Genomic DNA, 23,337 nt, shown 5'->3' on the forward strand with positions numbered 1-23,337 from the left:
GTCACACCTCGCTCTACGATGCAAATGTCAGAGCATTTACAAACTTGATTCGACTTAAAGCATGAGCTACGCTATTCAAAGACCGGTTCGGTTGCAACTCGGTGGTTGTCTCTGGTGGATCCACTACATCATCATCATCATCATCATGAATCATCATCATGGTCCTCCCTTGGAAATCATTTCTAGAGTGCACGCCCTACTTTTCCTCATCAATCGTCATCTCTTACCTGGGGAAGTGCCAGTTCCTCCGATTTTACTGCATTTGCCTCTCCTTTCTCCTGCAATTTTGAGGCTAACAAACTCCGACTTGTTTCGAAAAGCCTTTTACAACAGAATGCAGTCCGTTTCAAGAGCTCTAGTAGCTGCTCTCAGACGGTCCCCTCTGCGTGATTCTGGTTGGTATTCTGACATTTTTCTGAAATCCGACGTAATGCCAATGCTCTTGCTTTGGCTGGATTTTTCGCGGCTTCACATGCAATCTTCTACTTTTAAAAATTAGAAAGAAGATGTCGTAGGGTCGTAATTTCTCCCAGCATACAGTAATTCATATATTCTTTGACAATTTTATCTTCAGGGGTGGGGGCATGGTCAAGCCTCCGACAAGAAAGGCTATCTACGACTGAGGTAGAAGTTGACACTCATGATGATTTCAAACCAGTCCACAAAGCGCCGGATGAAATTCTTTCTGTGAAGGAGCAAATAGAAAAGGTTAATTTCCTGTCTTCAAGCTATTATATTTCAGTTGTTGCGGTAAAGGACCTGGTTTTCGGATTGCTGAGTATGAGAGTGTGTGTTCAAACGTAATCGGGAAATTTTCGTAGCAAGACTTCCCCAGCCTATACGTCATGAGAGTAAAAATTATATTCATTAGTAGCAAGCTTCATATCTAGTTTGTGAGAGAAGAAATATGTACTGCTATGGGCCATGGGCTGTCCAGGTCCCTTCTTAATGACATCCACATCATGTTGGACAATGCACTTGTTTGCAAGAGAAGCACTTATGCACTCCCCATGGGCCATGAACTGTCCAGGCCACCCGCTCGCCCCTTCATTTTAGATGCTGACCTGCTGAGGCTTGTCTCCTTCTTGTTGTTGTTCATGATTGATCTTTGTGTCTCATTTGTCACTGCTTCTTGACCTGCTGTTCATCATGTTCTTTACATAGCATCCTGTTTTTTAAAACTTTTTTCTAGTGTTGTCTTTATTGCATGTACTTACAGTTAGTTGTGTTTGTTGTGAGCTACTTCAATCTCGTTATCATCTCACAATTCGTTGTTTTGCATTTGTTACAGTTTCAGATTGCGTATTGTACTTTTTTACCTCTTCCCTTTTTTTTTTTCCAATTTCTATTGTCTTTTTTAACTCTTTAACACCAACGATACACTTCTCATCAATACTTGGGATACTTCACTCACTTTCTTTTACATACTCCATCCCACTTTTTCTTGTCAGAGGTTGTGATTGAATTTCAAGACGTGAGAATTGAGGCTGTAGGTTTGTCTCCAAATAAGCATGATTTTTATGGAACTCTTTTGGGGATGTGGCATGTAATGAAGGGGAAAAAGAGGCCAAGTTAGAGGCCCTTTAGGTGGAAAATGTGGAGGGACTATATGAGTCTCCATCCACCCCCTACTATGTGCTTTTTGATGTGACATCTAATTTTATCTACTCTCCCTTCCTCCTTCCTACCTACGCTCACTCACTTTCTCTTTCTCTTCCCTACTCCCTCTCAATCTCTCCCTCTCTTTCCTACCTCATTCTCTCTCTCCTACCCCTTCTCCTCCCTTCTTCCCCTATCTCTCTCTCCTTCTGCTAGTCTATCCCCCTTTTCCAAATCTGTCCCTACCCTTTTCTACATTGGTATCAGAGCGAAGATTCTGACACCTTTGCTTCCAATTACTCTTTTGTCCTCATTTCTATCTAGAGGCATTCACTTGCGCAGGTCTTCGACGCTTGAACGCAAACCATTAACTTCTGGAACGCAAACCACTCGCTCGTGTTCGTGGTTCCCATCAGCTAGAGTCTATGTGGTGCAAGACAAACAGCAGTGCAAGACTACTTAACGAAGATTTATAACGGACGACAAGCAATAGCAACTCAAACTGCAACGCAACAGAACAAGATGACACTTCAGCCCATAGACGCTGAAACAAGGTTTCAGCCCAACAGCAGCAGATTACAGTCAGTGATGACGATCGCCATCAACCCCATATCAAAGCAAAGCAGTAGCAATGGGTTATAGCTAGGCACATCCGTGCACTAACCATTGGTATACTATAGAAGAAAAGATGAGAGCAACAAACAGGTGAAGACATCTAGAGTTGCCCTTGTTAGGGCATCCATTGATGCAATGCCATATCTTTATTGTAGTCTGCAATTCGTCTCCTGAACCTTTGCATACCCAAACATGCCACCTGCTGACGCCTCGCCATCGTCTTGCAAATACCCATTGCCACGCCTTGCATGCCGTGCTCCGCCATCTTCGTCGCCTTCTTTGGTCTCCCACCATTCCGATGACTAGTAAGATCCTTCCAACCATGAGGTTGCCCCGCCAGTCCCATTGCTTCGCCCAAGCTCCGCCATCCTCATGCTGCCTTCGCCACGCGGTATCTGGCCTTTCCGCCTGCAAAGAAACCTTAGTCTGTATATTTTCCTAGGTTAAGTTAGCTAGGGTTAGGTTGGTCGGGTTAGGTCAGTTAGGTCTAGCTAGGCTAGGTTAGGTTTAGTCAGTTATGTTTAGTTAGTTTGGTCTAGGTTGGGTTAGTGCTAACTAGGGTTAAAAGGAGGGCTAGTTTGGGCTGAGTCAGTGTCCTAATTGTCTTACCAATGTTAGGTTAGGAGTCCTAACTGTCTTAGGTGACTTAGGGACCCCCCCCCACACACACAAAAAAAAAAGAAAAGAAAAGAAAAGAAAAGAGGGTAAAGAGTTCACTTTCAGCCTCTTTTTAGGGGCCTTTCAGAGCCCGTGTGGAGCCATTTTGGCTCCGTTTCGAAGCTTCTTCGATGACCTTTCTTCTGAGCCTCTCCATCGACATTTTCGTGTTTTCCACACACTATCTCAGGGGCTCATTACAGCAGGGTTTTGTTATCCATTTCTCCTTGCCTACATTCGAGCTCCTCTCTCCAGGGCCAGTCACCATGGCAACGAAGCGTGTCCCTCGTGATATATCACATGACACTGATGAGGCTACTCAGTATGAGCAAGTGCCTGCCACAGTGGTTGCATCCACTGGTGGTGCAGAGGTTCCTTCCACTCAGCCTCTCTCTCCTGCATCTCGGGAAGTGTAGGCAGCGCAGACGCAGTTTCTGGATGCCCTTTCCTCTATGCTTCAGGGTGCTTCCCGCTAGATAGGACAGGAGTTCAGCCAGCAGCTCACCATAGCCATGGCTATGCAAGATACGGCTCTTGTCTAGATGGGACAGCAGATTGGTCAGCAAGTCACATCTACCATTGTTATGTAGGATAAGGGTAAGCAGCCCGCACCCCAGCACGGGGACCATTGAGACAGTCAAGATGTTTTGTCTGCTCCATGCAGGGGTTTTATGGCAGATGCCCGTCGTGCCTATGAGCATTAGTCTTCTGGACCATTGCATGTACCCCAGCTTGGGGATTATCTGGACATAGATGATGCATTTTCTGTGCCACAGAGCACCTTCTTGTAGGATGTCAGGCCATCTTTTGGCTCTCAACTTTTTGCATCTATGCAGGCTGAGCCGTCTCTTTTGGGCCGACCCGTTGGTGTGCATCCGGCTAGTGCTCCTTTCACCCCACCAGCGAGTATGCCTGGAGTTGGCTTGGGTTTATATGGCAGCCCACACCCCTGGGAGAGAGGTCAGTCCTCTTCTCAGCCCTTTGGTATGCCTTCATTTTGGAGAGATGCATTTGGCAGAGAGACCCAGCCCGTGGTTCATGCACCTATCGCTCTACCAGCGAGCACATATAGCCAAACGCAGCCAGTGCATCAGACGGTAGCGGCTTCTATGCAGCAAGGGGTTGGTGGTGGGCAGCAAGCCACTTTTGATGACATGTTGGCAGATTCTTTGTGTTCATACAGGGCCCTACCTGAGGCCATCAAACTTGAGATGCCCTTCTCCGATTATGTGAACCTCAAGCGTGATGATGCCCCCAGTTTTGGAGGTTACACACACAAGGATTATGCAGCCAAGGATATCAAGGACAAATTCACAGTGCATAAGTTTAAAGGGGACACTCACACTCCCAATGAGTTGGAGGAGTGGCTCACGAAGCTGGAAGACTATTTTCGCTTCTACCCCAAGTCTGAGGAGGAGCACATCATTTTTGCAGGTATGCATATGCAAGACTATGCCCACACATGGTGGCGATACATGAGGGATTCGCCTCAGAGACCAACCACTTGGAGGGGTTTCAAAGAATTGATGGTCACTACACTTGTATCTCCACTTGTATTAGACCAATACTTGGCTGAATTTTATGCCTTGTCATAGACCGGTACGGTCCAAGAGTACTTGCAGCACTTTTGGAGGCTTTCCCTGTTTGTGCAGGACGTATCTGAAAAGGGAAAGCTGTTGTGTTTCATCCATGGGTTAAATTCTTCTCTCGCTGCAGATGTGAAGGCACACAACCCTCAAACAATTGAGAGGGCAGCTCAGCTTGCAGAAGTATTCGAGCCTAAATATGTTGGCAAGCACAGAAATGCCATGGGCAGCTCGCATGCTATGCGGTATGACATTGAATCGAAGCCTAAGTTTGCTGAGTGGACTCACAAGAAATCTGCAGCAGCACCATTTCCTCACTTTCCTACTGTCTCGGGTAGTAAGATGCCGTATGCCAGGCCTTACAGGTATCCTGATGCCAAGCCTATTGCTGGAAATGAGCAGGCTGAGATAAAACAGCATACACGGGCAATAATCTCCTTTAGTGCTAGCCTTCGTCATGGCTGAGTTTGCCCTTCACCTCTGGAGTGCCAACAAAAACTCAATACGAAAACTTTGTATAAATGGATGCTCAAGTATGTGTGGGTGTGTGGATTTGTATGTGTGAGAGCATACTTTTATACTATGGTCTACACCCACTGTTGGGCGCTGATGACGTTAGTGGGGATGTCATAGTCACAGTTACGCTGAAACGCCGTTTCAGAGAAGCCCCGTTTCCTGAAACGCGTTTCAAGGTCTGAAACGTTTCAGGACCCTGAAACGGCTGGCTGAAACGTTTCAGCCAGTTTGAAACGCGTTTCAGAGCCCTGAAACGTGCTGTTTCAGACAACACAGGCTGCTAGGTCTCCAAAATCACGCGAAATCCGCCGCCAGCCCCGCTTTTTGTCTTTTGCTTTCGATTTTGGCCTCCTTCCACTCCTTCAGCCTCATACTCTCTCCATCCTCAAGGTTTTCCAGCCCTCCTTCAGCCCCATTCACTCCTTTCTTCTCCTTTCTCTCCTGCAGCCTGCTTCAGCCCTCCATCATCATCTACTCCCCTCCCTTGCTGACGTGGCGTTTCCCCGTTTCAGCCCTCCCAGAAATCCCGAAACGTTTCCGTTTCCCCGTTTCCATTTCCCCTAACTATAGTCATAGTAGCTAGTCCTTGCTATGCGTGATGGAGTTTATGGTTTTCAATCTTATGAGTGACTCGTGAGATTGAAACTGCACTATGTTGTGTTTTTAGAGGATGAGTTTGGGAATGTTCCTGGATTCATTTAGGTATATACACAGGCAATAATGGACAGCAGAAAGAAGGCCAATTTATGTTTTAAATGTGGCGAGAAATGGACTCTTGAGCACGAGAATGTGCGCAAGATGCACAACAGTGGTACTGCCAAGCTCAGCATGATCATTGACCTCTTAGATGACGAGGAATTGTTTGATGCCCCAGGTTCTTTAGATACGTCTCAGGATGTGAGATGGCAAATACACATGATGCAGATGAGGCTCCTGACACTGGAGCCACGAAGGGCACTGACTTTCCTTTTGATCCTAGTGGTGCTACTATCCCTACAGGATCATCTGCAAAGTTGGCAAGGTGGCATATGAGTTGGAGCTACCCAGGACCTCTAGGATTCATAATGTTTTCCATGTATCCTTGCTGAAGCCACATGTCGGACAGCAAGTCCAAGTCCTTCCTGAGCTACCACCTATGGATGAGGAGGGCCACATACTCTATGTTCCGGAGCGCATCATGGGTTTCAGGGATCACGTACTTCGAAACAAAGTCTACACCGAGTATCTTATCAAGTGGCAGGGACTCCCTGAGGATGAGAACTCATGGCAGCCAGAGAACATTGTCCAGGATAACCCATATCTCCTACCGGTCTAATTATCATTTGCTGTTTGCTGCACCTATTTAACAGCCCGCATATGTAATTTTGAGGGCAAAATTCTATGGGAAGGGATGGCTGTAATGAAGGGGAAAAAGAGGCCAAGTTAGAGGCCCTTTAGGTGGAAAATGTGGAGGGACTATATAAGTCTCCATCTATCCCCACTTTCTCTTTCTCTTCCCTACTCCCTCTCAATCTCTCCCTCTCTATCCTACCTCATTCTCTCTCTCCTACCCCTTCTCCTCCCTTCTTCCCCTATCTCTCTCTCCTTCTGCTAGTCTATCGCCCTTTTCCAAATCTGTCCCTACCCCCTTTTTTACATGGCATCTGACTAGTAAGTGCACACTTTAAATGTACCTCTTGCTGAATTTTTGTTATTGGTAACTAAATCAGAACAGATTAGAGTTAACTTTCATGAACTTATTTGTTTAGGAAATTCTGTTGGAATCATTTGCTATCAAGGTTTTTATAGAGTATTTTGTTTTTAGTCATGCGATTTGTACCATTTGACTTCATTAACTAGGAAGGTGAAATTCTGGTATTTCCTATGGTTTTGCAGGACATAAAGGAGAATCCAGTGTTGTTGTACATGAAAGGAGATCCTGAAATGCCACAGTGTGGATTCAGTGCGATGACCACTCGAATACTACAAGCACATGGTGACTTTTCAGTTGTTTTCTTTAAAAATTACAGCTTTGAGCAATGGGCTTCTTTGGGCTGCTGTTTTTTAAAAAGGGAGATGCCCCTTTTATTGGAGTAACTAGCAGTTATTTACTTGCACTTTAGATAGATCATGTTGTGAGAGTGGAGTGTGTTCGATAGCATGCAAAAGGAGAGAGAGAAAGAGACACAATAGTGAGGCAATAGCAACTGTATAACATCCAGGGAACAGCCTCAACTTGAGGAGAACACCTGTGATAGACTGCTCCAAGAGAGGCCCAGTGTAAGACACTAAGAGTGGAGAAGGGGGGGCATATAAATAGCCCCCAGCCAGCCTAGTCGGCCAGCTGGGTCGGCTGACCCGACCCAACCAGGGTACTAGACAAAAACGAGCATTAGTTTTAACACTCTCCATTAAATACTCACTTTTATAGCTTGCAGCCCCAGCATATATAGCCCCACACCCCTCAAACTCGTTGCCAACCAGTGGCTTCTTGTTGATTTCTACCTCAAAAGATGAGATCCACTTCTTGTGATGCGACCTTTTCCTCTATGAAGTGAAATGCACTACCACAGGCTGGAAGGGAGGGTGGGAGGCTTACTGTCATGTGCATGGATTGGTATCTGACGTGTACTGGGTACACAAGACTAGCTCAGGTAGCCTGGGGAGGCTTAGAGCTAGGCAGGCTTGATTCTCGGGTTGAGTGGCAAGGGTACGAACCATTTACAGGTCTTCGCTATTTTTGGCGCTGGGGCCCAAGTCTATAAAAGGGGCCCAGGGGGTTCAGTTCTCAGTGTGCCAATGGGAGCAAGTTTCGTTCCCAGGTGCTAGGTCTGTTCCTGGATTGTGTCGCGGACGCGCGCGTGCATCTTAGCCCAAGGCCCAGTGGCAGATCCCAGGCTTCACAGCGCCACCTGGTGGTATGGGACACCAGGCTGGTTTGGATCTGGTTGGGAGTTCGTGCCAGTAGCTGAGCTCGTGGCTCGGAGGGGACATCTCCTGATTCGGGATCACATCCCGTAGATGTCATGGTTGGGTGGTGAGCAGCCTGCTCAGTTTCTCACGTTGTGTGTGTTTGTTTTGCAGATCAGAGGTTTCAAGAGTGCTGCGACGCATCAGTTGGTATCAGAGCCAGCTCCTGAGGTAGGAATTTCTGATGCAAGTACTTTGGACGATTTCTTCCTCCAGGTATGCCCTAAAATTCAAAATTTGCTGCTGCAAATTCTGCTAGGTTCATGGGTTATGAGGGGTGGTCAGGATGTAGGGAAAAGGTAGGAGGAAGAAGGAGAGTGTTTCGAATTTATTGAAGGGTTTAGGAGAGAGAAGGATGAGCATAGCTGGGAGAGAGCGAAGGTGCAGATAGGACAGGCGATAGAGGAGCTGAGAGGCAGGTGTGCAGATCGAGGCGGATCGGGACTGCGTGGGGGTAGGGAACGCAGAGGCAAGTGGTTGTGTGGTGCGCTAGGGCTGGAAAGAGTTTTGGCCAGGGCAGGGTGATGCGCAAGGGCTGGAGCAGGGTGCGGCCACCCTGAGGGAGGTGCTGCTTTTTTCGAAAAAGCAACACCCTCCAAAGTTGGGAGGGTGAGCTTATCTGGGAAGCAGGGCTAGCTGCCCTGTTCCCTATATAGCTTGGCAAGGTCCTAAGCTCAGCCACAGCCTTGCATGAGAAACCCTCTTTGCCTAACGTCTAGACTGCGCCATCGGGATTCGGGACAGCCTGCGACAAGCTGTCGTACAGCCAGCGTCATCTATCGTACACCCGCGCCAGCGTCCGCACACCTGCGTCATCAACTGTACGGACTGTGTCAGCATCCGTACAGCTTGCGTCAGCTACCGTACGCCCATGTCAGCAACTGTACGGACTACGTCAGCGTTCGTACAGATCACGTCAGCAATCGTACGGATCGCGTCAGCAACCGTACAACCACGTCAGCTATCCGTACTGATTGCGTCACTTGTACGGTCAGCAGGAGGATTCCGTACTGTACGGATTGCTGCAGAATTTCGTGCATTGCAGCCTGCAGCGAATTCAGCAAGAGGAAGACTTCGGGTTTATTGTGCCCGCGGTTCGCCAGTTTCCAGCATCCTCTTCCGTCAGCATCTCTTGGGACGGTTTTTCTCTGCTCCACTCTACTTTCAGCTTCGATTCCCTTAGTTATCTCTCTCAGTTATATTCGTTTCAAATCAGATTTAAGATATGTCTGATTCTGCAAATCCTGAGTTCACCATGGGAGATCAAGATTTGGATTACACTACTGTGGGAGAGGAAGACCAGGGTCTTTATGACGATCTGATTACGAAGAAGGCCTTTAGTGAATTCACCACTGCTCTGGATGGAAAATTCGAACAAGTTAATGCGAATCAAACGGGGTTGACACAGCAACTCCAAGGGATTCAGGCGACTCTCACCCTTCTGGCTAGCACTGTGCAGGCACTCACGCATGTGGATGCCATGGCTTCAGTGCTAGGTCCGAACATAACTCCAGATCCTTTTCCGGGAGATCAAAAGTCTCGAACTAAGGAGGTGGTTGACACTTGGTTACACAAGTGGCAGGTACACTTCCAATTCCACCCGTACCCAGATGAGAAGAAAATCTAGCTTGCAGCCGGTTTCATGTCAGGTAAAGCGTTGCTATGGTGGAAGGAACTCCAACCTAAGCTGGATACATGGATAGATTTCGAAGGGGTCTTCAGGAAAGAGTTTTTGAAGGAGGACGATTATGATATCGTTGGCAAGCTGAAAGCCCTCGATATGTCAAAGCTGAACTTGTCATTTGAAGTTTATCTTCAAAGGTTTCGGGATCTGCAGACCAGGGCCACAAAGATGGATCCAGTGACCTTGTTAGGTTTCTTTGTGGATGGTTTGCCAGATTCGTACAAGTTGCAAATAAAGAACAACAAATGCACAACGTTGCAAGAGGCCATGAACTACGGACGTATTTATGATGATACCATGGCCGGTGCAAAAGCAACTACAGTTTCCGACACGAGTGGAAAGAACAAACGAAAGTTCTTTCAGCCTACAACTGGTACCGGGGAGACGAAGTCTACGGATAATGCCTCCAAGAAAAACTTGTTTCAGGCAAAGAATGGTCGAGCCCATTTCCTTCGCACATTGAAGCTTAAGAAAGAAGGACGTTGCTTCTATTGCGAGGAGCGGGGCCACACCAAGAATGAATGTCCAAAGCGAAAGAATCAAAAGTTAGTGCTTGGACCGAAGCTCTAGGCGGGTCCAGGTACCAAAGCCAAGGGAGCGAACCAAGTTTCGATGACAGGTATTTCTGTAAATGTCATTACTTGCCCACTTTCTTGTAATTGCACTTTTAATACTTCGTTATTTGGTTCCCATGATCTTTTCCGAGTTTATGGAGAAGTTATGAACCAACAGGTTCACATTCTCTTTGATCCGGGCAGCTCTCACAACTTTGTTAATTACAAATTTGTGCAGAAGATGGGGCTGTCCACAGTACCTAGCGATCACACCTATGAGGTGCAGCTTCCAGCTGGGAAGCAGTTTTGGGATCGCAAGGTTGAAGCGCTTCCTATCCGGATTCAAGCTTACACAGGGGCTCTTACGTGTTATGTTATGCACCTGGAGCATGTAGACTTGTTAATCGGAATAGAGTGGTTTAAAACCCACAATATTCAGATTGGATGGACGGAGCATACCCTTTCTTTTGTAGATAAGGACACCCAATTTTGTATTTAGTGTGATAAAATTCCCTCATCTCAGGGACCTCTTGTATCTGCGATGCAGCTTCAAAATATATTAAACACTTCTCATTATGATGTCTATCAGTGTGTTTTGATTACGTTTTCTTCATTTGTTGTCTCTGTAATTTATTAAGTGTGTTTGAACACCGTGAATTGAGAATGTTGTTAGATAGTTTTAAGGATGTATTCCCTGCTCAACTGCCGGAAGGTTTATCTCCAGAACGGGCAGTAGATCATCGACTTAGTCCCAGGGGCTCAACCTATTAGTGTACCACCTTATAGGATGAGCCAGGTAGAGGAGGATGAGTTAGCTACCCAGCTACAGGATTACCTGAATATGGGCTATATACGCCCAAGTAAATCACCTTGGGGTGCACCTGTCCTCTTAAGAAAGAAGAAAGATTCTACCTGGAGAATGTGTATAGATTATAAACGATTAAATAAAGTGACAATTAAGAATCGATACCCTCTACCTCGTTCCGATGATCTGATAGACCGTTTGGTCGGAGCGAAGTATTTCACTAAGATTGATTTGCGTACGGGTTATCACCAAATCCGTATCTATGCTAAACACATAGATAGAACCGCATTCCGAACTAGGTATGGTCACTACGAGTTTCTTGTATTACCTTTTGGTTTGACCAATGCTCCTGCCACATTTCAGCAGATGATGAACGATTTGTTTCGGGAATATCTGGGTAAATTTGTAGTGTTCTTAGATGACATCTTGGTATATAGTCGAACGCTTGAGGATCACATAGAACACCTCCGGATTGTCTTAGTTATTCTAAGACAGCATAAGCTCTATGCCAAGATGAGTAAATGTGACTTCTTTATGAAGGAGATCATTTACTTAGGACACAAGATTTCTTCTGAAGGTATTAGCATTGACCTGGATCGTATCCAGAAGGTTTTAGAATGACCTATTCCTCAGACAGTGAAACAACTTCGTTCTTTCCTAGGATTTACGGTATTTCTACGGAAATCTGTGCGTGATTATTCACATATCACGGCACCCCTGACAAACATATTGAAAGGTCGTGGACGCAGGTCTACCCAGCCAATCTCTTGGAATGATGCAATGAACAAGGCTTTTGAAACCTTGAAGTTTTCTATCAAGGAAGCACCCATTCTTGCATTATCCGATCCTACCCAGCCTTATGTTTTAGAGGCCGATGCGAGTGATTATGCGATTGGGGCAGCTTTATTCCAGGAGGGCAGACCTGTAGCTTTCGAGAGTAAGAAGCTCGACGACACTCAATATCGTTGGCCCACACTCGAGAAGGAACTTTATGCTGTAGTGTATGCCCTTAAGGTTTGGCGACACTACTTGTATGGTTTAAAGTTCCTTGTATTGACTGATCATCAGTCAATTAACTATGTGTGTGACGGATCGGAATTGAGGGGACGGAAAGCTAGATGGGTAGAATTAATGCAAGATTTTGATTTTGAAATACGTTATCGTAAGGGTTCGTTGAATAGTGTGGCGGATGCCTTAAGTCGAGTTAAGTTTGTAAATGCTCTGTCATTTACGGAAATATCCTCAGACCTATTTCAATCCTTGAGAGGGCTATACGCAACTGATAGTCATTTCAGTTCTTATTGGCAGAGAGTCCAGGATAGGAGCTCCATGGTTGACCAGGACTCAGGGATTGTGCCACCTACGGTACAGGCGGCGGGAGGTCAGTGGATGATTAGGAATGGCTTGCTGTTCCGGAATGAAAAGATTTGTGTGCCAGATGTTTTGGACCTTAAATCCAAGATTCTCTGGGAGTGTCATGATGCTCCTAGTGCTGGACATCCAGGTATACATAGGACTCTGTCTCTTGTGAAGCATACCTTTTATTGGCCTAAGATGCGTGCATTTATTGAGAACTATGTAGTCGGTTGCCGGGTTTGTCAGGTTACTAAGGTCGAACGCCGTAGAAGCGCGGGGTTATTACAGCCATTACAGATTCCAGGTAATAAATGGGAAAGTATTTCCATGGATTTTATTACTGGTTTGCCTCGTACGCGCAAGGGTCATGACTCCATTTGGGTCATAGTCGACCGTTTGACAAAAATGGCTAGATTCTTACCTACTAGAACAACTATTTTAGCTGTTCAGCTGGCTCACGAGTTTGTGGACCACTTGTTTAAGCTGTATGGTTTGCCATCTAACATAGTCAGTGACAGGGACTCCAAGTTTACAAGTAACTTTTGGACGCTTGTTTTTGAGAAGTTAGAAACTACTCTAAGTATGAGTTCCTCCGATCACGCACAATTCGATGGCAATACAGAGAAGGTTAACCAGTTGGTTGAAGACATGCTTCGGGCATATGTATCTAAGAGACAGTCTTCCTGGGAAGATTATCTACCTATGATAGAATTTGCTTACAACAGTGCAAAGCATTCTAGTACTGGTTACAGTCCTTTTATGCTTATGTACGGGTTCCAACCTAAGTCACCAGTTATGGTTGGATTAAAAGGAATTCAAAATGATGCTGCTAAGAACTTCTTGCTAGACATGCAAGAAATGTTGCAGTTTGCCAAGGAGTCTATTAGAAGTGCCCAAGATCGGGACAGATTTTATGCTAATAGACATCGTTCACCTAGAGAGTTCTCTGAAGGAACGATGGTATATTTGCGAATTCCTAAGGAATCCAAGAGCTTAAGTACTGGTTTGGTTCCGAAATTATCCCCCAGATACTGTGGTCCATTCAAGGTCATTAAAAGAATTGGACCAGTTGCATATCGACTAAAATTGCCTCCTGATGTTAAAGTCCATCCAGTCTTTCATGTCAGTAGATTGAAAGAAGTCTTGGGTGCGGATGATCAACTTGTTTCTCCTCACGAGATAATAGAAGTTACAGATTTGACTTTTATTTCAAACGAACCTGAGTGTATTCTTGAATTTCGTGACAGACAGATTCGTAATCGATCTATCATGGAATACAAGATCAAGTGGAAGGATTGTGTTGAGGAGGATGCAACATGAGAGACATTACAAAACCTCTAGAGAACATTTCTGAGTTTTTTAGCGAACTCAGGAGTGAGTTCTTAGAGGAGGGGGAGTATGTCATGTGCATGGATTGGTATCTGACTTGTACTGGGTACACAAGACTAGCTCAGGTAGCCTGGGGAGGCTTAGAGCTAGGCAGGCTTGATTCTCGGGTTGAGTGGCAAGGGTACGAACCATTTATAGGTCTTCGCTATTTTTGGCGCTGGGGCCCAAGTCTATAAAAGGGGCCCAGGGGGTTCAGTTCTCAGTGTGCCGATGGGAGCAAGTTTCGTTCTCAGGTGCTAGGTCTGTTCTTGGATTGTGTCGTGGACGCGCGCCTGCATCTTAGCGTAGCCCAAGGCCCAGTGGCAGATCCCAGGCTTCACAGCGCCACCTGGTGGTATGGGACACCAGGCTGGTTTGGATCTGATTGGGAGTTCGTGCCAGTAGCTCAGCTCGTGGCTCGGAGGGGACATCTCCTGATTCGGGATCACATCCCGTAGATGTCATGGTTGGGTGGTGAGCAGCCTGCTCAGTTTCTCACGTTGTGTGTGTTTGTTTTGCAGATCAGAGGTTTCAAGAGTGCTGGGACGTGTCACTTACCAAGTTTCTCTAAGCACTATGCACAATTGTTAGTTTAGTCAATGCACAATTACTTAGAAACCATACGTGCTATAAAGAATGGATAACACATAACATTACAGGCTATGGTGGATTTAAGAAAGGAACTTTAATTCTATAGTGGATCAAATTACAAAATGCCTTTCTTGAGAGTATGAGCTACCCAAATGCTCAATAGATGGGCCTTGAAAATAATTAGACTCAGGTTGGGGGGAGTGATTAGAGCTACCAAATGGATCTACAAGATAATTCCTCTAAGTATTTTTTGTCAGAGTAATGTGTGGCATTAAACTTTGATTATCCATGCACAACAATGATTACCTACAAAATGTTCATCTCATGTAAGTACTTCATTCTCTATTTTGATTAGAGAATTATCCTTGAGTATCGTTGTGTTACCGTCTTTGGCTTCCATTTTAGGAATCAGAAGGGGCCGAGTACCATTCTCATGAAATTGGAATAGCTAATTCCAACAACAGCTAGATGTCAAGCAGGGCGAGCTGCAACACACGGTGTAATCAAATCAGCCCAAACCTCCAAGCAAATCTCCTTGAGATAAGTCGCAATCAACTGTAAGTGAGCTAGAATTGATTGTGCAAGAATCCCAATCCCACCAAGGAGCCATCACTCATTTGGAAATAGGCAGAGCCCCTCAGCTGCTGCGGAGCAGCTGCAGGTAGCTAGAGCAGGGCGGGGGCCTGCTGCATGCAGACGTGCTACAGGCGGGGGAGGCGGGAAAACCCGCAGTGGGGATCAAAGCAAAGTGGAGAGGGGGAGGGCAGGCAGCTGTAGCGATGGCTAAGCTAGGGCTACTGTAACCGCCGCCGCCTCCAAATCCATCCCGCTACTAGATCCTAACAGCGACATGACAGATGTGGAGAGCATGCAACAGAATATTGCAGCAGGTCCGATTCATCCTCACAGACGAACGTGCTGTCAAAAGGGCTCTTCGTCTCAACAAAAAAGGAATTAGATGCTGGCAGGACCTGTGGGACAGACCAAACAAAAAGTGGAAGAGTGAAGAGGCGGTAGTGGCAGAATTCAGACTAAACCAGTTCGATGCCACCCTAATCAAGGAGTGACAGAATCTGTGGGATGTGGAATCTCTAGCATGTATGGTAGGAAGTTCGATCAAAGAATTCAGATGGGCGGGGCAAAACCAACTCTGCCCATCAACCAGGAGCACCAAGAGAAACTAGTGCTCATCAACCAGGAGCACCAAGAGGAACTAGTCGCACATCTCAATTGAAAATGGATAAGACGGGAGTCGGCGGCAAAGTGGGAAAGGAGGTTTGAAAAGATGTGGGATAAGGAAATCCCGAAAAAACAATCGTGCTTGCTATGGCTCATCGTGCACAAAGGAGTCTGGACAGCAAGTAGAGCCCGAAGAATTGGGCACGGGGATGGGAAGTGTGCACGTTGCAAAAGGGAGACAGAGGATATTCCTCATTTGTTAATGAACTGTAGGCACTTGACCAAAGTCTGGAACCTTGCGAGAAGCCAAATAATGGGTGTCCCTATGCATTATGCATACTTGCTCTTGGGAGACACTCCATCCAGAGCACTGGGGCACTGACAAGTAGTGCGAGCGCAAGCGCTTTGGCTGTTATCGCATCAGTGATGTTCTGTTCTTTTTCGAAATGATTTCATTGATTCTTCTCTCATGTTACTAACGTGGTGGCTGAACGTAGGAACGAAGAAAAAATTGGGAGGCACTTGATAGGATGACGGAGGATGTAAAGGCGGGCCTTGAAAAGGAGCAGGCACTTGCTGACCAACAGGATCAGCTCATGCAGAAGGCACGAGACCTTATGGCGACCTACGCACACGAGCTTCAGGAGAGAGAGAGAGGTAAAGGCGGGCCTTGCATAGGAGCAGGCACTCGCTGACCAACAGGACCAGCTCATGCGGAAGGCACGAGACCTTATGGCGACCTATGCACACGAGCTTTAGGAGAGAGAGACGCAGGAAATCTCTCAAAGGCGTCAAACGTCCCTTCTCCCCACAAAACAAATGGCAGCCCCTCAGTCAAGTGTACGAAATGTACCAAACCCCTCTTCCATCACTCCGGAAGGAAGCATCCCGTATGTGCAGTACAAGCGACCTTTGGCCCGACCCGATCCAAGAAGTGCTACCTACAGAGTTCAGAATGAGAGTAACCTACAGAGCCAGCAGCTGCTGAAGGCTTTGGCTCAAGAAACGCCTTAGAGACAGGGTGAACCCCAGCGCAATGCAGGGCTAAGAAACACATAACAGACACACCGATCTTTTGACACTATTATTGTATCTGTTACCTTTCGTCTTGGCATGTCTGTCCCAAAGGAAGAATACTCGATTCTCTAAGCAGTGATGGTCGCAGTTTCTGAAAGGAACAAATGTAATTACTATAACGGTTCACTTTGACTTTTCAATATAAAACCCTCCTTTTTGGAATTTTTTTTTTCCAACAATGACTAGATGTGAAGCAGGCGAGCTGCAACACACTGGTGGAATGAAATCAGCCCAAACCTCCAAGCAAATCTTCTTCAAATAAGTCACAATCAACTGTATGAGAGCTGGAATTGATTGTGCAAGAATCCCAATCCAGAAATGATCTAAATACCCCGAAGTAGGATCTTGTAGATCATAGCTTATAAGGGAATCTTTGATAATCATGGGAATGCCTAGACTATCGTATGCAGTTTATTTTTTAAGTAGAGGATCTACCTTTCCATGAACTATAGCACAATGGTTGCTTCCCTTTGGATTAGTTGTCTTTAATGCACATTCGTACATGTGCAAGGACATATGATGCATACAGCATGTGCGTGCAGATGTAGGTTGGCGTAAGGGTTGTTTGTGGGGTTGTGTGGGTATGTCCTGTGGGTTTTGTTTGTCCATAAGTCACCTTAAACAAGTTCTAATTTAAGCATGAAAACATAATCTGTAGATGATGAATTTTCTTTAATGAACTTGCTGTCAATGATGAAGTATCTTTAATGGACTTGCTGTCAATGCGAGGGCTAAGGGTATGAACTGTGAGGGTTAAGGGAGTAGGTATGTTTGGTGGTTTTTGTTTTTTGATTAGTCATGTTAAATGTAGTTCAAAGCAGCATTTCAATATTGAGAAACATAAAAAAAATAGGGGGAGTTTGAAAAATTCAGTTTGTATTTTTAGGTCTGTAAAATGAAAATTTAATGCCCTGCATACATTTAGCCTGCTGGAACTATGCATAACAAGATAAAAAGTCACAGAATAGCTTCATACAACGCAGATAATGCCCAAAGATTTTGAAAGTACTCTAAAGTGTTATTTAAATCTTTCAAGGGGTTGCGACCTACATGTATAATGATTCAGTCCTCAGTGCTCACTGAACATTACAGTGTGAGACTTAAACTTTAAAAAGCAGTAGATTACAAAGTTCAAAGGTACAAACTTTTAATGACAGTTTACTGAAATATTAATATAGAATTAAATGATAAAATTTCCGTGATCCATCCAACAATTTAGGGGAGTACAGGTAGAGTACCCCCTGTTCATTGTGGTAATGAAATGTTTCGAGACTTGCACATTTCAAAAGGTTTCATTACCAATGAAGTGCGTTTCATCGTGACTATGATCTTAAACAAGTTTAGTTTGAGCATGAAAAACTAATGTGTAAATGCTGCCCTTAAACGGAATTACTGTCAATGCAAGGGCTATGTGAACAAACCGTGAGGCTAAGTAACTAGGTTGCCGATCCAGGTACTTAAGAGCATTGAGTACTTTGACCCTTTGTTTTTTGGAGAGATGGGTTTTTTTTTTGGGAGAGAAGGGGGTTTGGGGTTTCTTAATATACATATCATTCTTCTAGATGCTTCATACGAAGCAATACAATAGTCTGGAATGGTTTTGAATGGTCCTCTGTCTGATACACAATCTGAATTCTTTTGCAGCTGTGCCGTTTGCTTCAAGAAACATTTTGGCAGATCAAGAACTTCGGCAGTCGCTCAAGACGTTCAGGTATGTGAGTGCTGCTTTGCTACATAGAAAAGCATATATATATATCTATATATATTATTGTGCTGGGTCTGTGGAGGTGTATGTATGTGAGAGAGCATATACTTATACTATAGCGCACAACAACTTGTTGGGCGCTTATGACATCCATGAAGATGTCGTGGTGCATAGTCCCTTCCGTGCATGACAGAGTTTATGTGTTGCAAGTTGGTGACTGTCACGAGGTTGCAAGTGAGTTTATGTGTTGCAAGTGGTGGATTGTCATGAGGTTGAAACTGCACTATTTATTTTGCTCCTAGAGGATGAATTTGTGTGTACTACTGGATTCATCTAGATGTACAACCTCAGTTGTAGATCCATCAGTGTGTGCTGGGTCCACCCCCAAGCTGAAGGTCTAGGGTTTCACTCTCATGCCCTGGCTGGCAACAAGAAGTCAAACACCCCATATTTCCTTGTGAAACACCTATAGGATGTGAGTGACTTTGAAGTCAAAGCTCCAAATTGGAGACATTCTTATCCCAAATTTCTGTATTTGCTTTTTTTATTAAGCTAACCATTTACTTGTTGTCAAATACTATAGTAGAGTGCCGAAGTCTCTCTACCAATCATCATTGAGAACATAGCACTGTGTCAATCATTCTCTCTTGCTCTCAGCAAATTCATCCATTTGGATAAGGTCATAAGGACAAAAGATAGATGTACCTATGACGATCTGGACACCTACTACTTGTTAAAGAGTGGGAATTTCTATACAAATGGCTTATCCAGCAAGCTTTCCTGGCACAATCCTTCACAGTATGACAAGGTTGAAGCCTGCAAAGAAAAGGTTAGAGAGTGAAGATGCTGTCTTCTTGGATTGAGACGCTTTTGATTGCTTTTGAGCCAAATTGATCGAAGATGGGCCTTTGTCAGTACCCTTCCTCAAATTGGCTCTATGCATCGCTGAAATCTCTCTTCACTGCCAAAGTGGCATCACAGATTTTGGCAAATTTTATAGTATCATCGTGACATGGTTTAATTTCTTTGAACCTCCTGCTGATAGTAGTCAAATGGAAGCCGAAAGGTGGACTGCATATGAAAAATAATTGGATGCAGTTAGTAGCAGAGTCTTCCATTTCTTGGATATAGTTATTTAAGCTTTGCTCCCCCTTCTTGAGACTATGAATGTTACAATGGTACTCCATGCGATTGATTGAAACCAAAGCTGTCTTGTATACATCTTGAAACTCATCCCATGTTGTATCAAGTGGATGCCTTATTTTGCAAGTAGATTCGCACCTGGCTGATCCTATAAACCTCCAAATCTTAGTGTGAATCAAAGAAATCCGTCCAACAACTTAATCGTTGTCAGATGAACCTTAGTAAACGCCTTTTTCTTGTGTAAGGTCTTTTGGAGAAAAGTAACATGCATGGTTGGCAATTATTCTTTCAGCTGCCAGAAGCTGCTCTTGGGCTGCTAAGCATAGTTGCAACATAAATAGACCGTTCTATCTACTGAGCATACGATCAAGTAAAAGGACTGGTAGAATAAACTGGAAGCTGCTGATTGGGAGCAGCTTCAGCAAGCAACAACAAGCAGAACTGATTTTCAATTCTCAAGGTAAGGAAGTGATGAAAAAAAATATCAATTATATAGCATGACCACTTTTAAGCAGGGTAAAAATGGTTGGTGTCCTGAAGATTTAGTGTGAGAACATATAAGAAAGGCACAAAAGAAATTTACAAAGGGGACAAGGAAGTGGGTCTCCATGTATAGGCGGAAAAATCTAAGCGTATCCAATTATATCAGTTCCAGCATGAGAGAGAGGAATTGAAAATTAATTTTGCAGCTCTGAAACTGAATGTCCTTGGTGGAAAGTTATAATGGTGAAAGAGGAGACAGGGACATCGTAAATGGAAAATTTACTTTATTGGTCTATATGTAAATTTTTGCTAACGATGGTTTCAGAGGTTTGACCCAGGAAGGTTTTGTGGTTTATGATATGGTTACGACACAGATCAATATATTACACTTCATATAAGAATTCAAGATGTACTCTCTGTTCTTTTATTTTTTCTGTTTTTTGTGACAAGGCTTCCTATGGTTGTATTTTCTGTCTACTTCCCCTGTACTAAAAGGCGATTGAATTTTGAATCCTCTCTATTCCTCTGTTGTGACACTCATCATACTTCATATTTATTTGCTGGCAGTAACTGGCCAACATTCCCTCAGGTGTATGTTAATGGAGAATTCATTGGAGGTTGCGATATAATTAAAAAGATGCATGAGGTCAGTCAACTGCTGTTTCTTTGTAAACTTTCACGCCAAGTTTTACAAAATATAACCAGTGAAAAATACTTACCTTGACGTCTTCTGTCCCCTTGTGGCCAGTCTGGTGAGCTCATGGAGCTTTTAAAAACCGTTCCTCGGAAATGAGTCTCAAACGGACATTGCCAGGAATGTTCTGTTTTAATATTGACTAGAGATCGAAGTTCTTAATCTCCAGATGCGAATGGTGTATCTGCATCAATTGTTGCCGGAAAGCAACCAAATTTTTGTGACTGCGTGTGGAGAAACTGATAGGTCAATTATTTGATGTTCTTGGTACCACAGCTACAAGTTGTGAGATCTTGTTTAGCTGTTGATCTTATATTTGAAATGTTCCTGATAGATATAATGTGCTCTAAGAACTGAAGTGCACCTGTAAATCAAACTATGAAATTTAATGTAGTGTCATGGCAAATATAGGTACACTTCTCCCTGGTTACATATGGAATTTTGTGGAGAAAAGACTATTGTGGTAATATTTTTTTGTGATAATTTTGCACAAGGATATAATTCCTTATTTCTTTGGTTCTGCATGGGGTGTGGCTGCATGACCTTTGCAGTTATTCTTATGTATTGTAATTTACACAAGGATACTGTGTAACTGTTTGCTATAATTGCAAGATAATGATAATAAGGTGCATTGTGTAGACAAAATGCGCGCATTCATTGTGATGGCTGCACGTTGACAGATGCTTTGCAGATATACATATTTGGGGTAAATATAAAGAAACTTCTGGGCCCTAAAGGTGCTGCAACTGGAGAATGAGAGTGGGTTCCCATTTACTATATCCAAGGATGGGAAATTTTAACATTTGTATGCAACTTTGAATGATGAAAAAAGGAGCATGTACTTCTCATTTTAGAAGAATTGTCACAGACTTGAACTCAAATAATAGCTAAACAAAGAACACAAAGTGTTGTAAATTGAAAATTCTTCAAAGAAGGTTGATACACACAAGTCATGACAGATATCCATATAGGTTCAGAAGCAGCCGTATTCATTTGTATGAGTTGCTGAGCACTAGTTATTTAGAAAGTTTGATTTCTATTGTCATTTTTAGTTCTAGTCGATAAACAAATTAGAGCAATTTTGTGTGAATATTGAGCTTGCATATCGTTTGTTTACATCAATTCCTTTATCATGTTCCTAGTCTAGTGGAGAAAGAGAAGCAAGCTTCACCTCTAGTGCATTGGTGCTTTGGCATTAGGGACTTAGGCTTTGGGCCAAGGCCTTGGTCTTGAAAGCTCTCTTAAGAGCTTGGGCCTTGGAAGCCCCAAACCATTACTCTGATCATTGATTGGTGTTGGCACTTCGTGCGCCAACCTTTAGTGCTGGAAAAGGAGACCAAGGGTGTTGGAACCACTTGCACACCCTCAAGATAGAAGAGGGAGGACTTCTGTAACTCCTCAAATATGAAACAAAAGAAGGGGGAAGGACTCTAGTTCATCCTCCTAGCAAGTAAATTGCAAAAAGGGAATTCAACAGAGAATTAGGAAGGGAAATGGGCTCAGATTCACCTCTTGAGAAGTAAATTGAAGAAACATAACTCCAAAGAGAATCTATAAAACTTCATTTTAGGAGCTACAAATATTAAAATCTTTGACTAAGAGATCTAGGGGATGCAATATGGCTTGAAGGACTTAAGAAGAACCTATGTCTTGGAAAACATCAAATAGTGCTAAACTATAGAGGGATGGAGCTAATCTTGGAAGCTCTAACATCATGTCAATAGAAGTGTTGAAGGGTAAGAGAGGAGAGGAGAGGAGAGGAGAGGAGAGGAGAGCAGAGCAAACACCATGATCTCTATATAAATGTACACTTTTATATTTTAAAAATATGATATTAAATACATAACCCTACTTAGAAAACCCTATTAGGGTATTTTAAATTGAGGGAATGCCCTTTTCTACTACTCTTGTATACATATTGCCTCTAGTGAAATTTACATTCCCAACATGGCACCTACTTGGATTGGTCATTGTAGTGAAAAATGACTACTCTATAGAAATTGAGAAAAAAGACAATGTATAGTTGAATTAGAGTGGCAACAAGGCCTTTCACACTTATTGATTCAAGGGCCTTTACCTATTCCATAGGCCCAACTTAGTGAAACACGGGTCCCTTGGTATAGAAAGTGAGGAAAAAACCATGTTTGGGTAAAATGGAGGGGCACTTGGAAATCCAATTCTTATGTGGGCTTTCCACATGGTTACTCCTATAAATTATGAATGCCTTGTGTAATTGTTTCCTAATTTGAGTTTCTTTACCCACTATGTACATCCAAATTAGTGAAAATTGGCTTCCTCGATAACCAAAATTGAGAAGAAAGATGATTTACAGTTAGATAAGAGGAACCGGTGGAATCCAATGTTGATGTGGCTCTTCCATAGCTCACATCTATCAAGTATGAAGACTTTGTGCACTACATCCTTTCACTCCCTTCAGTTCGCCATTGGAGTGGAAAGTTGCTACCTTGATATCAAAAGTGTGAAAAAGACCATTTATGGTTGAATTAGTGGAATCCTATGTTTATATGGACTTACCATAAGCACAATCCCATTAATTATGAAGCTCTTGGTTACAATTTTCCCAACTAGAGACCCTCAACCATTTTGTATACCCAAATTAGTGATACAAACAAAGAGACCATCTATAGTTGTGCTAGAATATAACTCCTATAAAGTGAAATACACTTTCAAACTATTTTTTGATTCAATGTATTTTCCCACTAGGGTTTGAATGGAAAATGGTTCCCTTGGTATAGGAATTGTGAGAAAAGACCAT

At 43.9% G+C, this 23,337-nt stretch overlaps 1 protein-coding gene across 1 annotated transcript; it reads left to right on the top strand.

Moving 5' to 3' along the window:
* Positions 1-141: 141 nt before the first annotated feature.
* GRX4 (glutaredoxin 4) lies at positions 142-21,172 on the top strand. The gene is made up of 6 exons (XM_087380372.1): positions 142-395; positions 575-708; positions 6,849-6,948; positions 18,181-18,247; positions 20,435-20,513; positions 20,616-21,172. Exons 1-6 carry the CDS (start codon positions 146-148, stop codon positions 20,658-20,660), a joined length of 675 nt encoding a protein of 224 aa, XP_087236498.1. The 5' UTR covers positions 142-145; the 3' UTR covers positions 20,661-21,172.
* Positions 21,173-23,337: the final 2,165 nt, after the last annotated feature.

Source organism: Dipteris shenzhenensis, chromosome 10, assembly GCF_047967505.1.
Source record: "Dipteris shenzhenensis isolate YYH24624 ecotype China chromosome 10, Dip_SZ_1.0, whole genome shotgun sequence".
NCBI lineage: Eukaryota > Viridiplantae > Streptophyta > Polypodiopsida > Gleicheniales > Dipteridaceae > Dipteris > Dipteris shenzhenensis.